General features: G+C 35.6%; 1 protein-coding gene across 2 annotated transcripts in view; it reads right to left on the bottom strand.

The window, feature by feature from the left end:
- DPP10 (dipeptidyl peptidase like 10) overlaps positions 1-16,298 on the bottom strand; it is a 650,645-nt gene that overhangs the window by 59,232 nt on the left and 575,115 nt on the right. For both annotated transcript variants that reach the window (XM_058715478.1, XM_058715477.1), the window contains exons 14-15: positions 3,012-3,103; positions 2,578-2,625 (exon numbers count right to left, since the gene is read on the bottom strand). In XM_058715478.1, coding sequence (XP_058571461.1) covers positions 2,578-2,625; positions 3,012-3,103 — 140 coding nt within the window. The remainder of the gene's footprint in view (positions 1-2,577; positions 2,626-3,011; positions 3,104-16,298) is intronic.

Below are 16,298 nucleotides of genomic sequence, written 5' to 3'. Positions count from 1 at the left end.
ATCTGTCAAATTTTCCCACTAAATAGATACATGGGAAATACTGGCATTTAACACTTGCCCTTAAATTTTTGGTAAAGGAAAATTATGTTTTGTGCGATAATATAATCTTCATGATCATGCATACTTTGAGACATCAGGGAGGTAGGTAAAGAGACAAGTCATCATCTCTTTATTTTACAAACAATGATGCTTAAGATCAGAGGGATGGAGATATTTACCCAAGGTTAAATTTCCTATGTAGAATATTTTATAAAGAGAGATGTATCATAGATTATTCTGACAGTTGGAAATGCTGGTGAAGCTTCATCTTATACTTGGAGAAAATACTGAAACATGATTCTGGATATACATTTGTAAATGAATGCTCGTCATTTTGATGTGCAGTATGCTGAAGACACGGGGATGGGTACAGGAATATTGGCGTGGGCACCAGAAGCAATTGAGAATAGATGTTAAGTATCGTTCATGAACTCAAAATTTCACATTTGAAACATTCTGAGCTCATTAGAATCCAAATTTTCCTTTACTGTCCTAACCGATCAATACGCACATGAAGCACTTAATACATTAAGCCATTTCACCCTTACGATAACTTACAAGGTAATCATACCTTATTTTTTCTCTTTGAAATTGCTCTATGTGTGTATATACATTCAAATACACCTACACCATAACACTTTCCATTTTAATCATTTTTAAGTATAAAATTCAGTGTCTTTAATTATAGTCACAATGTTGTGCAGCACTCTCCACAGAGAAGAATGCGTGCCTAGTGAAATGACCTAACTAGGATTTAAACCCTTTCCCTCTCTCCTTCATATAACTTTTCAGATTCAAGTTCCTCAGAGATTTATGTTAGTATTTATCATTACTTAGATCATAGTCTAAATTATGATAATCTACTGAAATAAAAAATGCACATTTTGAGACAATGTTCATTCTAAAACTGACTGGCAGCATCTGTGATTCTTCACAGGTATATCTCATCCCATAAATTTAGTCAACCAATGATTATTTTTATGACCTGGGTAAGACAGTGATTGAGTTTTCTGAGTTAAACAGTAATGTTATCTTACAGTCAAGCCAACTGGCATTTGCTGAGCAACTTAAGGGGAAATTTATTGGTACTATATTTCCTTTATAACATGGCCTGCTCCACTAGTACAGTTCATAGATAGACTGCTGCCTCAGTCACTAGAGAACAAAGACAAGCACACAAATCTAAGAAGTCATTTTGATTCAGATCACATTTTAGGCTAATCATATTGGGAAGAGAGATTGAGATAGTTCCATTGGCTGAAATGGGCCTAGTCTAATCTTTTGACACTGATTTTTCTTTAAGAGTTTCATAAAATGAGAGAAATAACACTTAGATATACTAGTTCCACAACCTTAAATTGTTCACAACTACCAGTATCAACCGGAGTATACGCTTCAAGATAAGCTTCAGGTCACCAAAAAGCACAAAGTGACCACTACGTTCATCAAGATCTCTAAACCAACCACTAGCATCAGTCTCTTTAAATAAACAGCTTTCCTTCCCTTGGAAGTCATTAGAATTGAGACTATGGGTTTCAGACTCAAGAGAAACACAAAACAAAAACCCCATAAAACAAAGAATCCAAAAATCACCTATTGAGAGAGGTGATAAAAATAGACGCTTCAGATGAAAGCAATTTATGCATAAATAAGAGTGTGCAGTGTATTAGAGGGAGTTTGGGGTGCTTTAAACATGCATTTTTACTCTCAAAGGAAAGTCTAGGCTACTGGGTAAGAATCAGTGGTGACACTTCTTCAAACATGATGAATTTCCACCGAGAATATGCCATGGCAGTTTTGACACTTTAAAAATGAATCTGTGAAATGGAAATTTGAAAGTGTATATAAAGTCTAGAATTAATAAGTTGCTTGCCAGACAAAAATAAAAGTCATTCTTATGAGATCCTGGTGAAAGCTTTCTGAGTGAGGAGACATTTTAATACTAAATAGGTATGACCTTAAGCATCTTTTATGAATATAACTTTCCATCTGGGAAAATTGGGCAGATGAGAACATTCCCCATCTAATGCTTTATTTTACTAAGCAGTGAGTGTTACTGGCTCAAATAATAATCTTACCAGGTTTTGCACATCGTGGGGGCAGGGGAGAAAAACTTCCCCTTGATCTACTCTTCTAAGTGTTCACAATGGTTTTACTTTGGGAATAAATTACCGGTGTACAATATAAATGCACTGAAAATTCAAAATGAGGCTTAACGGAAGAAAAGTCCACTCAGGAAAATACGTAAACTCCCGTGAGATGGGTAGTTGAGAAATGCAAGCCTTAAAAAAAAAAAAAGACACTTTGAGACTGTAAAAGCAGGTGAGGAAAAAAATTACAAAAGGAGCAGCTGGATGGTCTTCACTTCAGGTCCCAACGTTCAGGCTTGCAAAGGTCCAGACGTGAGAGACTGGACCAAGAGCGTGAGGTTCCGTCATGTCAAAAATGAAACTGCAGAGTTTTCCATCCTATCCTTAAGGTGTGTAGATGGCCACTGAGAAATCAACCTGCACAGCCAAGTCTTTGCACCTTGCTTACCTGTACAGCTGCCTCCCTCTGGGCGAAGACTCGGTGCTCAGAAAGTAACTGCCCAGGAAAGAGAAAACACACACATCAGGCACAGATCAATTTTTGCCACGCTGAGTTTTCACTTGAATCTTCGAGCTCCGGCCTGTTCTCTCATTCAACCACTGAACTTTGATCCGTTTGGGAAACACATCTTTTTGTTCTTAAAATATCATATCACACTTCTCTGTGATCTCTGTCAGTCTAAGTGTGTACATATCTGTGTAAATGTGTGTGTGCAAGTGTCTCTCTGGGTGAAGGGTAGGGAGAGTCTTTAAAGAGAATGTTGCTGTTTCCATGGCCGAGGTGTCTGGACTAGGACCACGGTAAGCAAAACATCAATCTGGCCGAAAGATTGCGTTTGACAACTGTGACTACCAACCTGACTAGAGAACCAAAATGCTCACATTTTTTGAGTAGTTTCATCGTATGCCAAGATCTTTATCACTTCCCAGTTTCCTGATGTCAGATGCCGCACGGTAATTTGCTCACTTTTACTCTGCAAAGAAATAGAAAATATTGATTTTCTTTTTTTTATTTAAACAGCATCTCTCTGGTCAACACAAAATACCAACTACCTGTATCACTTTTAATTCTGCAATTTGCAGCTAACACTCAGTTTCTTGTTTTCATTCTCAAGAATGCACACACATTCATGTAAACATTGATCCGGGTAGAAGAGTGCCTTTTCTCCATTACTGTGGGAAAAGCATTAGAAGACACCTCTAGGTGATGATCGCCTGTGCAACACTTTGACACAGGATGTCATCTTGGCATTTAGTAAAGACACAGGACTTTGGTAACGCTCATCTAAATGGCCGACAACTACAGTTTGGACAGCTTTAGGTGAAACATTTCACAACAAATTTTATTGTAAATAAACGCTATTGTATACTTTTAACCTTTACACCATTGCATCATGTTATGGTTTGCTATTTTCACACAAGAATTTATTTCTGAGATTAATTTATGTTGATGTTTGCAGCCATAGTTGGTTTCCACCACTATGTCGTATTTTATGTGAATATAGCGTAATTTATGTTTTATTGACATTTGAGCATTTCCAAATTTTAGTTCTTAAAAACAAGTCGCCTATGAACAGTTTTATCAAGGTCTCGTGATGCACATGGCAGGATTTTCTTGAGACAAGCGCCAAGAAGTAGGATTGGTCATTAGTAAACATGTCTTCTACTTAACTAGATAGGGACAAAGTATTTTCCAAAGTCGCCCCTACTTACAGTCTACTAGCAATGTGAGTTCCCATTGCTTCTCATCCTTGCCGCTTCCTTACTGGCAGTTAATTTCATTAGATTATTTAATTTTTGGTCAATCTAATGAGTATGAAATGGTACCACATTTGTTTTCTTTTTATTGAGAAAATGTTCAAGCCTACAGAAAGGTTGAATACTACATAAACACCCATTAGATCATTACCTGGATTCACCATCTTATATCAACACGTTGAATATTTGCCCTCCCTCTTTCGTTGTTTGCTGAATCATTTAAAAGTAAGTTGCAAACATCAGGATATTTTTGCCTAAATACTTCAATATACATCTCTCAAGATTAAGACGATTTCCACATGTAAGCAAATAACACATATGAATATTTATGTTAATATCATCTAAACATACAGTCTATACCCTAATTTCCACAACAGCCCCAAGTAACCATATATATGTGTGTGTGTGTGTGTGTGTGTGTGTGTGTATATATACATATATATATATGTATATATATTATGTTTAGACATATAAATATGTACATTTATATATTTAGATAAAATAGATGTCTTAACAAATATTTACATATATTGGGTTATCATCTCTTTAATCTCTCTTAAAGAAAAACATTTATCTTTTTTGATTTCTATAATATTAACCATTTTTTAGACTCTTGGTCCAATGGTCTTATAGAATGTCCAGTATTTTGGATTTGTCTGATTGTTTTCTTATGCTTTAATTTAGGCTAAATATTTTTGGCAAGAGTATTACACAGGTGATATTGGATACCTCTTCTGCTTCATATTAGGAAGAATACCATTACACATCTTCCCACTCATGACAATGCTGTTTACATGGTAACTGTGACATATGCATTGAAAAATACATTTTGCCTTTTAATTAAAAGTGGGATGATACTTGCACATTATGTGAGCATCTTCTTCTCCATTAACTTTCACGTCATAGGTTTAGCATCCATTCATGACCTTTCCCTGAATAAACTATCATTTCAAAGTGATTTTCTAATTCTAATATCACTTTTGTATTTATCAGGTAGCATTCTTCTGTGAAGAAAACTATTTCCCCTTGCCTGTGTTCACTCTCATCCTTGCTCTCCCTCCTCTTCATATCACTACATACTTAACCATGTTTAATGTAATATATTACATTCCATGATTGTTGTTATTCTTTATGATGTTAAAATTGTCACAATTTGGTTATTGGGCACTCCTTCAAACCAACACCTCTATTCTTTAGAAATGATTACATTGGTCTTTGAGCACTTTGTTTTCTGCACAATCACATGTTCTGAGATCCTTTTACTTCCCCTACCTCCTAACTGTAATCAGTCATTTCTCCAATGAGTTTTTCTACTGGATTACAGTATTTAGATATAAAGATCTGGGGTTATGTGTGCTAATTGCTACTCTAATGTTATTAGTTGTGGGCCTTTTCAGAAGAGATAGATGGCTAGCTAGAGAGATATCCCTATGTTCTCTCTCTGTGTGCATGTGTGTATATGTGTTCTTAGTATCATCTTTAAGTAAAATCCATATCCGTTTGATTTACATTCAGGTGCATTTGCTTCTTTTAGTATTTCAACAAAGCTTTGGTGTCCTCATGTTTTCTATTTAATATTCGTTTTATTTTTTTTTATTTTTTTTTTTTTATTTTTTTTTCCAACGTTTTTTATTTTTGGGACAGAGAGAGACAGAGCATGAACGGGGGAGGGGCAGAGAGAGAGGGAGACACAGAATCGGAAACAGGCTCCAGGCTCCGAGCAATCAGCCCAGAGCCTGACGCGGGGCTCGAACTCACGGACCGCGAGATCGTGACCTGGCTGAAGTCGGACGCTTAACCGACTGCGCCACCCAGGCGCCCCTAATTTTTTTAATGTTTATTTATTTCTGAGACAGAGAGAGACAGAAAATGAGTGGGGGAGGGGCAGAGAGAGAGGGAGACACAGAATCGGAAGCAGGCTCCAGGCTCTGAGCTGTCAGCACAGAGCCTGATGTGGGGCTCGAACTCGCAGACCACGAGATCATGACCTGAGCCGAAGTCGGAGGCTTAACCAACTGAGCCACCAACCAGGCGCCCCTCTTTTTATTTTCTTAAGGTTTATTTTATTTTTGAGAGAGAAAGCAAGAGTGTGAGCAGAGGAAGGGCAGAGAGAGAAGGAGAGAGAGGATCCAAAGCAGACTCTGCATTGAGAGAAGAGACCCTGCTGTGGGATTCAAACTCACAAACCATGAGATCATGACCTAAGCCGAAGTCAGATGCTTAACTGACTGGGTCATCCAGGTGCCCCAATATTATTTTAAAAATACGTAGATAGTTCAAACATATAGTGTATGTGTGTGTATGTGTGTGTGTGTGTGTGTATGTGTGTGTGTATGTGTATATATATATATATATATATATATATATATATATATCTTCAAACTAAGATTACAAGAGAGAGACAGAGACAGACAGACAGACAGACAGAAGGAGCATCCCTGCAAGAAGTCTTGGTTTCATGCCATTCTCATCACATACAAAAAAGTTATTAGGTCTTTGTTTATCCTTTTCTGGGGGGAAATGTTTTATAAGTGAAACATTAATATTTCATAACTATAAATTTAAACCCAGATACACATACACATATAAGCTAGAGATAAATCAGAGAACACAGGGCATGTTTTCTTGTTACAGATCTTCTTCCATCCTTTTTATTCCTACATAGTTCTCCAAAGTGTGGATATACTATAATGAGCCTCCTAAGACGCACATCTCAAATGATGCCACAGTGGTTAACTCTGTACATATGCTTGTGATTTAATGTGTAGGGAAATATTGTCAGGGTATGCTCCTCTATAAGGGAAGTATCATCTTGCACATCTACCAGCAATGCATAAGGTACTTATTTTCTCATGGGCATGTTGCAGAGTATGTTGTTCAGTGTTTGAATTTTTGCCAATCCGATAGGGGAGAAATGGTGGTGTAGTAGACACTAGGACATGCCAATGGGAACCCTCTCTGGAAGGAAGGACTTTGGCAGCACCTAGAAGTGCTGTTGGAAGAAAGTGCTCAGCTGTCAGTCTTCTTCTCTGAGGGTTGCCGGGGCTGAAGACAATGTCTCATCCAAGATTAGACCTCTGTTCAAGGGCAGTCCACATCCAATGGGACTGATCAGTACTGAAGGATACAAGCCCAACCCTATTGCTCTCACTTGGGACTTCTCTGAGAGCCACCTCAGTCTAGAACTCTTTGTGGAATCAGCGGAGGCCTTCATTCAGATGGCCCTGGAGCCCACATTTTTCTGGCCAATTTTGCTTCCTTGTGTAACTTGCCAAAGTTATTGATGTCCGGTGTGAAAATGGTCCTGCAGGCTAATCTTCTCTTCACTTGGTTTCCTGTGAAACCCAACTTGTCACAGGTATACCGGTGTAATTTCATTTTGCATTTCTCTTAGGAAAAAAGTTAAGCTTCATATATATGCATATATGTATAATATAACATATATAATGTGTCATTTGCACAATTATAAATGAGAGTCAATCATTACCTGAATCTCTGCTAATGTTTGTTTTTATTATCAGATTTCTTTTGTGTTTTGGTCTTCATTTTTCAACAGTTCTCTTTGTCTTTATATCCATTATGTGAGCTATAAGCTGCAGGTATGTTCTGGATTGTTGTTTTATCTTGACATTGGTTATGGTACTATTTTTCCAATATATGTATCTTTTATATAATTTGTTGTCAAGTTAGCTAACATACAGTGTATACAGCATAGTCTCTCTTGGCTTCAGGAGTAGATTCCTGTGATTCGTAACTCATATACAACACCTGGTGCTCATCCCAGCAAGTGCCCTCCTCAATGCCCATCACCCATTTTCCCTCCCCGCCTGTCCCCTCGACCTTCAACCCCCATCAACCCTCAGTCTGTTCTCTGTATTTAAGAGTCTCTTGTGGTTTGCCTCCCTCCCTCTCTGTAACTATTTTTTCCCCTTCTCTTCCCCCTTCCCCCATGGTCTTCTGTTAAGTTTCTCAAATTCCACATGAGTGAAAACATATGATATCTTTCTCTGACTGATTTATTTAACTTAACATAATACCCTCCAGTTTCATCCACGTTGTTGCAAATGGCAGGATTTCATTCTTTTTCATCACCGAGTAGTATTCTATTGTATATATAAACCACATCTTCTTTATCCATTCATCAGTTGATGGACATTTGGGCTCTTTCCATAATTTAGCTATTGTTGAAAGTGTTGCTATAAACATTGGGATACATGTGCCCCTATGAATCAGCACTCCTGTTTCCTTTGGACAAATTCCTAGTAGTGCTATTGCTGGGTCACAGGGTAATAATTTTTTTAATTTTTTGAGGAACCTCCACACTGTTTTCCAGAGTGTCTGCACCAGTTTGCATTCCTACCAACAGTGCAGGAGTGTTCCCCTTTCTTCACATCCTCGCCAACATCTATTGTTTCCTGAGTTGTTAATTTCAGCCACTCTGACTGCTGTGTTGTGGTATTTCAGTGTGGTTTTGATACTTATTTCTCTGATGATGAGCAATGTTGAGCATCTTTTCATGTGTCTGTTAGCCATCTGGATGTCTTTGGAAAAGTGTCTCTTCATGTCTTCTGCCCATTTCTTCACTGGGTTATTTGTTTTTTTTGGGTGTTGAGTTTGGTAAGTTCTTTATAGATTTTGGATACAAATCCTTAACTGATATGTAATTTGCAAATATTTCCTCCTATTCTGTTGCATGCCTTTTAGTTTTGTTGATTGTTTCCTTTGCTGTGCAGAAGTTTTGTATCTTGATGAGGTCCCAATAGTTCATTTTTGCTTTTATTTCCCTTGCCTTTGGAGACATGTCAAGTAAGAAATTGCTGTGGCCGAGGTCAAAGAGGCTGTTGCCTTGTTTTCTCCTCTAGGATTTTGATGGTTTCCTGGCTCATATTTAGGTCTTTGAATTCAACCAAGTAGCAGGATATAGAATCAACATGCAGAAATTTGTTGCATTTCTGTACACTAATACAGCGACAGAAGATCCTCTTTACAATTGTACCAAGAACCATAAAATACCTAGGAATAAACCTAACCAAAGAGGTAAAAGATCTGTATGCTGAAAACTGTAGAAAGCTTATGAAGGAAATTAAAGAAGATACAAAAAATGGAAAAAACATTCCATCCTCATGTGTTGGAAGAACAAATATTGTTAAAATGTCATATTACCCAAAGCAATCTAACATACAATGCAATCCCTATCAATATAGCACTAGCATTCTTCTCAGAGCTAGAATTTGTAATGGAACCACAAAAGACCCAGAATAACCAAAGTAGTGTTGAAAAAGAAAACCAAAGCTGGAGGCATCCCAATCCCAGATTTTAGCCTATACTACAAAGCTGCAGTCATCAAGCCGGTGTAGTATTGGGACAAAAACAGACATACAAACTAATGGAATAGAATAGAGAACCCAGAATTGGACTCACAAATGTATGCACAACTAATCTTTGACAAAGCAAGAAAGGGTATCCAGAGGAAAAAAGACAGTCTCTTTAGCAAATGGTGCTGGGAGGACTAGACAGCAACATGCAAAAGAATGAAGCTAGACCACTTTCTTACACCATACACAAAAATAAATTCAAAATGGATGAAAGACCAAAAATATTCTTCTAATCTTTATGTAATAAAATTTACCATCGTATTTTTATATTGTCTCTGGCTATTGGTGCATAGTATAAAGGCTTTCTTCAAACTAAGATTACAAATAATTTATTGATGTTTTCTCCTGGTACATGTAAGGTTTTATTTCTCAAAGTTAGATTTCTGATCATTTTGGAATTATGGTGGTAGTAAGTAACCACTTTTCTTTTTCCTTATGATATTCAATTTTTCCAAAACTATTTTATTAAAAAATCCATTTTTCCAGTACTTTGAAGTTCCATCTCTATTTTATATATATATAAAAAGTGTGTATATATATATATATACACACACGTCTTATATTTGTTATATATATATATTATATATAACAAATTTGTTATATATAAAAAATAAATTTGTTATATATAACAAATTTGTTATATATATATATATGTCTTTTTCTATACTGTATATTCTGTTCCTTTAATCTCTGTTGATTCATGTCCTAAAACCACACATTTCTAGTTATAGATTTTTTAACATCCATATTATTTAGAATTCAGCCCTTCTTACTTTTTTTTTTGGTATTTCCTCAGATATTACTGCATACTTATTTTTCTAAATGAACCTAAAAATAAGCATATCTCATTCAAACATATAAAACTTGTTAGAATTTCTTATTGGGATAATATAAAATTTATAATTAATACTCACCTCTTTACGATCTTCATTTTATCACAGAGCAGGGATATTTCCCATTTGTTCAAGTCTACTTTATGTCTTTCAGGAATGTTTTAACATTGTCCTCATACAGGTTTTGTACATTTTGCACATTTATATATTTTATATCTATCTCAAATACATTTCATTTTCTTATGTCACTAAGTATTTTATATTTTGTTGCTATTGTGAATGGCTTCCTATTCCATACACTCTAAATGGTTATTGTTAGCATATAGGAACAACTGTTCATTTCCATATGCTAAATATCTATCCTATCTCACTGAATACTTTTCCAAATCTTATGGCTAGTTGTTTACTTTCATCTGATTTACACAAATACATCCAAAACAAAAATGTGGAGATACTGTGCATCCTTCCTTCTTTCTGAGCTTAATGGGAATGCCACTTTGTTGGATTATGGACTGAGGCATATAGGTTTTATCACATTAAGAAATTATCCTCCAATTCCTAGATTTTTAATTTTTTAAATATTTATTTTGGAGAGAGAGAGAGAGAGAGAGAGAGAGAGAGAGAGAGAGAGGAGGGGCAGAGAGAGAGGGAGAAAGAGAATCCCAAGCAGGCTCCACACTGTCAGCGGGGAGCCCAATGCAGGGCTTGAACTCATGAACCGTGACATCATGACCTGAGCCAAAGTTGGACACTTAACTGACAGAGCCAACCAGGTGTCCTTTTAATTTTTTTTTTTAAACCAGGAATTGGTATGAAATTTTGCAAAAGGCTTTTATAGCAACTGTAAAGAAAACCTATGCTGTACAACAGTTCAAACTGTGTTGGCATTACCCTTGAATGTCTGGTTCTCTTATAAAATCACATGGGCCCTGGTGCTCCTTTGTGGTGCAGTTCTTCAATGACATTACATTTCTTCTCTGTCATGAGTCAATGTGAGCTGTCTGTGTCTCCTGGGGCAGTTTTGGCTAAATGTATTTCCTCATGAAATTGTTCATCTACATTTTCAAATTAGTTGACATAGAGTTCTACAAAATACTCTCTCAAAATCTACTGAAATGTCCTCTGTTATTTCCCACCAGCCATTTCCAATTATATGTGTTTTCTTTCTCCTTTGATTTGTTTTCTTTCTCCTTGATTGGGCCAGCTTATGTTTTGTGTGTGTGCGTGTGTGTGTGTCTGTGTGTGTGTGTTTTCAAGGAGAAAACATTACTTTTTTAAAATTTATTCTACATCTTTCTATATAATGTATAATGTACCTCATTTCTGCTTCAAATTTATTTTCATCTTTCTGACTTATGTTGGATTTTGCTGATAATTTGCTACCTGAAATTAAACTCATTTAATTTCATACTTCCATTTTAGTTTTTATAGGTTTTTAGAGCTATGATTTTTTTTCTGACATCTGATTCTGAAAGGTGTTTTCATTCTTATTATTATTACTGTTTTATAACTTTGCAAATTTGAACTTTTCAAAGGAATTGTTTAATTGGATTTACTTTAAAAATGTTTATAGCCAGAAAACTTGTTAGGAATATATTCTTGATTTCTAGGCGTATTACATTGTAATCACAGCATGCTTTCATGTAATTTTCAATTTATAGAACTTATTGAGCTTTTAAAATAACTAATGTATGTTCAACTTTTGTCAGTGTTCCCTATACACTTAAAAAGGATTTCTTCATTTGGATGTGTTCAAAATTATATATTATATTTATATATTTATATTTATAAAATAAAATCTATATTATATGTAATAATATAGTTAATATAATAAAAATATAAAAATAATACATTATACATAACAATATATATGTGTATATATGAACATATATATATGCATATATATGTGTGTGTATATATATATATATATATGAACATCATATAATTCACTTTGGACTGAGGAAGGTAAAAGAAGTTTCCACATATCAAATACTTTTTGTGCATATCTACTTTATGAAGGTGGTGACTATACTATCCAAGATGTGGATACATTTTTAACTAATATACTTTCTTTGTGATTTGCACCCTTGAACATTATAAAGTATCTTCTTTTGGTCTTCTTAATGCTTTGCGGCATGAAAATTCTCTTGTCTAGCATTAGGATTTACCCTTTCTAAATCCTTTTTTCTTAAATGTGTATTTTGCAAAAAGATTGAATTGCATGAATTTCAAGAAGCAATATGAAAAACTTTTTTTAATTGTAGTACATAAATTAAGCCAAATTACATTTATTGGGTATAACTGTTTTATAAACCTCTTTTATAAAACTATTTTAAAAACCTCCATCATATTTTATATATTCATTATGGATGTCATATTTAATGAGTTTTTTTGTAGGAAGTCTTTTAGTAATTTTTAAAAATGTTTTTAAATCCAGTGCTAGGTTTTTATTTTAGTTTTACATGTTATCATTATATTAACAACTTCAATAATGTTCTTATCCCTCTCACAGTTATCTTTTGTTTCTTGACCATTTCTGTTGTTCTGATTTGCTGTGGATTATGGTTTTTAATTTTCTTTAATCTTTATTTATTTTTGAGAGAGAGAGTGCGAGCGGGGGAGGAACAGAGAGAGGGAGAGGGAGACACAGAATCTTTTTTTTTTTTTTTTTTTAGTGTTTATTTATTGTTGAGAGAGACAGAGACAGAATGCGAGTGGGTTAGGGACAGAAAGTGAGGGAGACACAGAATCCGAAGCAGGCTCCAGGCTCCAAGCTGTCAGCACAGAGCCCAACACAGGGCTCGGACTCACAAGCTGTGATCTCATGACATGAGCTCAAGTCAGACACTCAACTGACTGAGCCACCCAGGTGCCCCGGGAGACACAGAATCTTGAAGCAGGCTCCAGGCTCTCAGCTGTCAGAACAAAACCCGACGCGAGGCTGGAACTCACCCCAAAGTTGATGACCTGAGCCAAAGTCAGAGGCTCAACTGAATGAGCTACCCAGGTGCCCCTGGATTATAGTTTTAATGTTGCCTTTCTTCCAGTCTTCTGCTTCTCTCCTTTAAGAAACCCAATTAAATATCAGTTGCATATTATTTCCCTGTCTTAGCTACTTCTGATCCTCTCTACTTTATTTCATTTATTTACTTATTTTTATCTCTCTTCCTGATAACCACTAGTATATTTTTGGCAATATTTATTTACCCTTGGTCATCTTTCCATTAGTTTCTTACGATTTTGTACTATTTTTTTTTCAATATTCTTCCTGAAATCTGTTACTTTTTGGGTTACAACTTTTCTTTATACTTTTTGAAGGCTTTTCTGAGTTTTGAATTTCACATTTGATAATTTCATATCTACAAGTGCTTATTTAGTGATACTTAGTTATTTGGGGAGTATTATACTACTGGATCCTTCTGCTTCATAGTTGATTTTGGGAGAGGGGTAGCTTTATCTATTAAATATTTTTTTATTCTCACTTTCTGTTTACCTCACATAGCAACTGCGTGTCTACTGCCAGCCATATTTCTTCTTTATAAAAATCTTGGATTTCCTAGGATATAGATGCCTAATAGTGGTGAAAAATTAGGTGAGCCACTAAACTTCTATTACTAGTACCCTAAGGAGCTGCATCCCTAAGGAATGCTATCTCTAGTACCCTAAGAACTTGTTTCTCAAGCACCCCAAGGTAACACCATTAGGAGTAGATACGTGTTTTCTGACAGCCTATATGTATATGTATGTGTGTGTGTGTGTGTATACACACACACACACACACATATATATGCAGCTAACATATATGTGTATATATAGAGATACACATTTTTTCCCCTGGGGGGTCCTTAATTTCTATCACCAGTTTCTAGTTTCTACCTTTCCCTTCACCACAATATTCCAAGAGATGGGTCTGTCAAGCTTGTTTCTTTCTTTCTTTCTTACGTGGTATTAAAAAAAAAATCATATTTGGTTTTGTGCATATTCAAGGTACTTCACTGTGATTCCTTGTCTCAGTGCTAACTTTTACTTTTTTTAAATTTCATTTATTTTTGCTTTAGGTTTAATTGACATAAAATATTTCAGGCTCTGGGCTGATGGCTCGGAGCCTGGAGCCTGTTTCCGATTCTGTGTCTCCCTCTCTCTCTGCCCCTCCCCCGTTCATGCTCTGTCTCTCTCTGTCCCAAAAAATGAATAAAAAACGTTGAAAAAAAAAATATCTTATAATTTCAGGTGTACATCATAGTGCTTCAATATTGCACACATTAAGAAGTGATCCCCAGGTTAAGTCTACTTACCATCTGTCAATATACAAAGTTTCAATGTTGAATTTTAAAAGGAATGTAACTAATGTTCCACAGTATAGACTATGCTATATAACCTAAGCTTTTGGTGAATGCCTTTATCAGCATAAAGAAATTGTTTTTGTTCCTAAATTTGTAAGGTTTTTGAACATGGATTTGTGGAATTTATTGGAGGCTGTTTCTGCATCTATTAAGATGATTATATTTTTTCATGTAGATGAAAATGCAGTGAATTATATCATAGATATTTAAATTTTAAGCAAACAGCATTCTTCTGTGAAAAATAACAGTATTTTTTTAAAATCCATTGGAGAATTCAGTTTGCCACTACTTGGTTTAGAAGTTCTTAAGTGACCTGTAACTGTCCTTTCCCATACTGTGTTCATTTGATTTTGGTTATAAGATGATATCTGTATCATTAAATGTATCAAAAAATATTCCATCTTTTTCTCCTTTTTGAATATATTTCTATACATTTTAACTGCATGCTTCTTGAATTTTGGTAGAGCCCAGTTTTCAAAAGCACCTGTACTTGATGTGAAAATGTTTAATTTTTTTTAATGTTCATTTATTTTTGAGAAAGAGAGAGAAAGAGACACAGAGTGTGAGCAGGGGAGGGGCAGAGAGAGAGAGGGAGACAGACAATCTGAAGCAGGCTCCAGGCTCTGAGCTGTCAGCACAGAGCTGGACATAGGGCTCGAATTCACGAACTGCGAGATCATGCCCTGAGCTGAAATTAGACCCTTAACCTACTGAGTCACCCAGGCGCCCCTGAAAACACTGTTTTAAAATGCTGTTCCATTTCCTTAATATTATGGAACAATCACATTTTTTCTTAAATATGTTTGTTTGTTTTTTTTTTAGAATTTATTTATTTCATTCAGGTTCTCAAATTTGTTGGCATAAAGTTAATAGTATTTTAAAATACAGTTTAAATATGCAGTTCTGCCTCCTTTGTGTAACTTACACTTTTTTTTTTAGGTTGATTTAATTTTTGAAACAGAGAGTGAAAGAAAGCCATGAGTAGGGGAGGGTCAGAGAGAAAGGAGAAAGAGAATCCCAAGAAGGCTCTGCGTTGTGAGTGCAGAGTCCCATGCAGGGCTTGAACTCACGAACTGTTCGATCATGACCTGAGCAAAAATCTAAGAGTAGAATACTTAACCAACTGAACCAGCCAGACACCCCAAACCTATGACTTCTTGATTATAACTTTGGATCCCAGTAGTCATTATCAGACCTTGCTTTGAATGAGCCAAGGACAGAATACTAACAGCTTAAGGTTTTAGTGCATCTTTGGTGCCCAATTTTAAGATGAACAATATCTCAAAACATTGAAAGGTACAGAAATTGTGCTCTATTATTTGAACATATCTAGAGATGCCTTGGTTTCAAGATTTCTAGCTTGATTATATTTTCTCCATTTTTTCAGAAAATTTTGTTATTTGTAGGTATGTATTCAAGGATAGAAGAGTGTCCACATTAAACGTGATCATGAGTGGGGAGCCTGGCTGGCTCAGTTGGTTAAGCAAACAATTAAGTTTGACTCTTGATTTCAGTTCAGGTCATGATCCCATGGTTCGTGAGTTTGAGCCCTAAATGGGGCTCTGCACTGACAGTGTAGAGCCTGCTTGGGACTCTCTCTCCCTCTCTCTCTGCCCCTCCCCTGCTCACACTCTCTCTTTCTCTCTCTCTCAAATTAATAAACTTAAAAAAATACTTAAAAAAATTAAAAAGTACAAGTTATCAAGAGCAAAACTCAATGCTTTGAGACAATGTCTGAACACAGTGTACCTAATATTAAAAATTACACATTATTCATTTCAATGATGCATCCAGCATAAAAATATTTTTCTTCTAACTTAGGACCAAAAGTTTTCTTGTTGGAAGCCTTAACAACAACCT

Source organism: Neofelis nebulosa, chromosome 2 (genome assembly GCF_028018385.1).
Source record: "Neofelis nebulosa isolate mNeoNeb1 chromosome 2, mNeoNeb1.pri, whole genome shotgun sequence".
NCBI lineage: Eukaryota > Metazoa > Chordata > Mammalia > Carnivora > Felidae > Neofelis > Neofelis nebulosa.
This window is presented reverse-complemented; position numbering and strand designations above follow the sequence as displayed.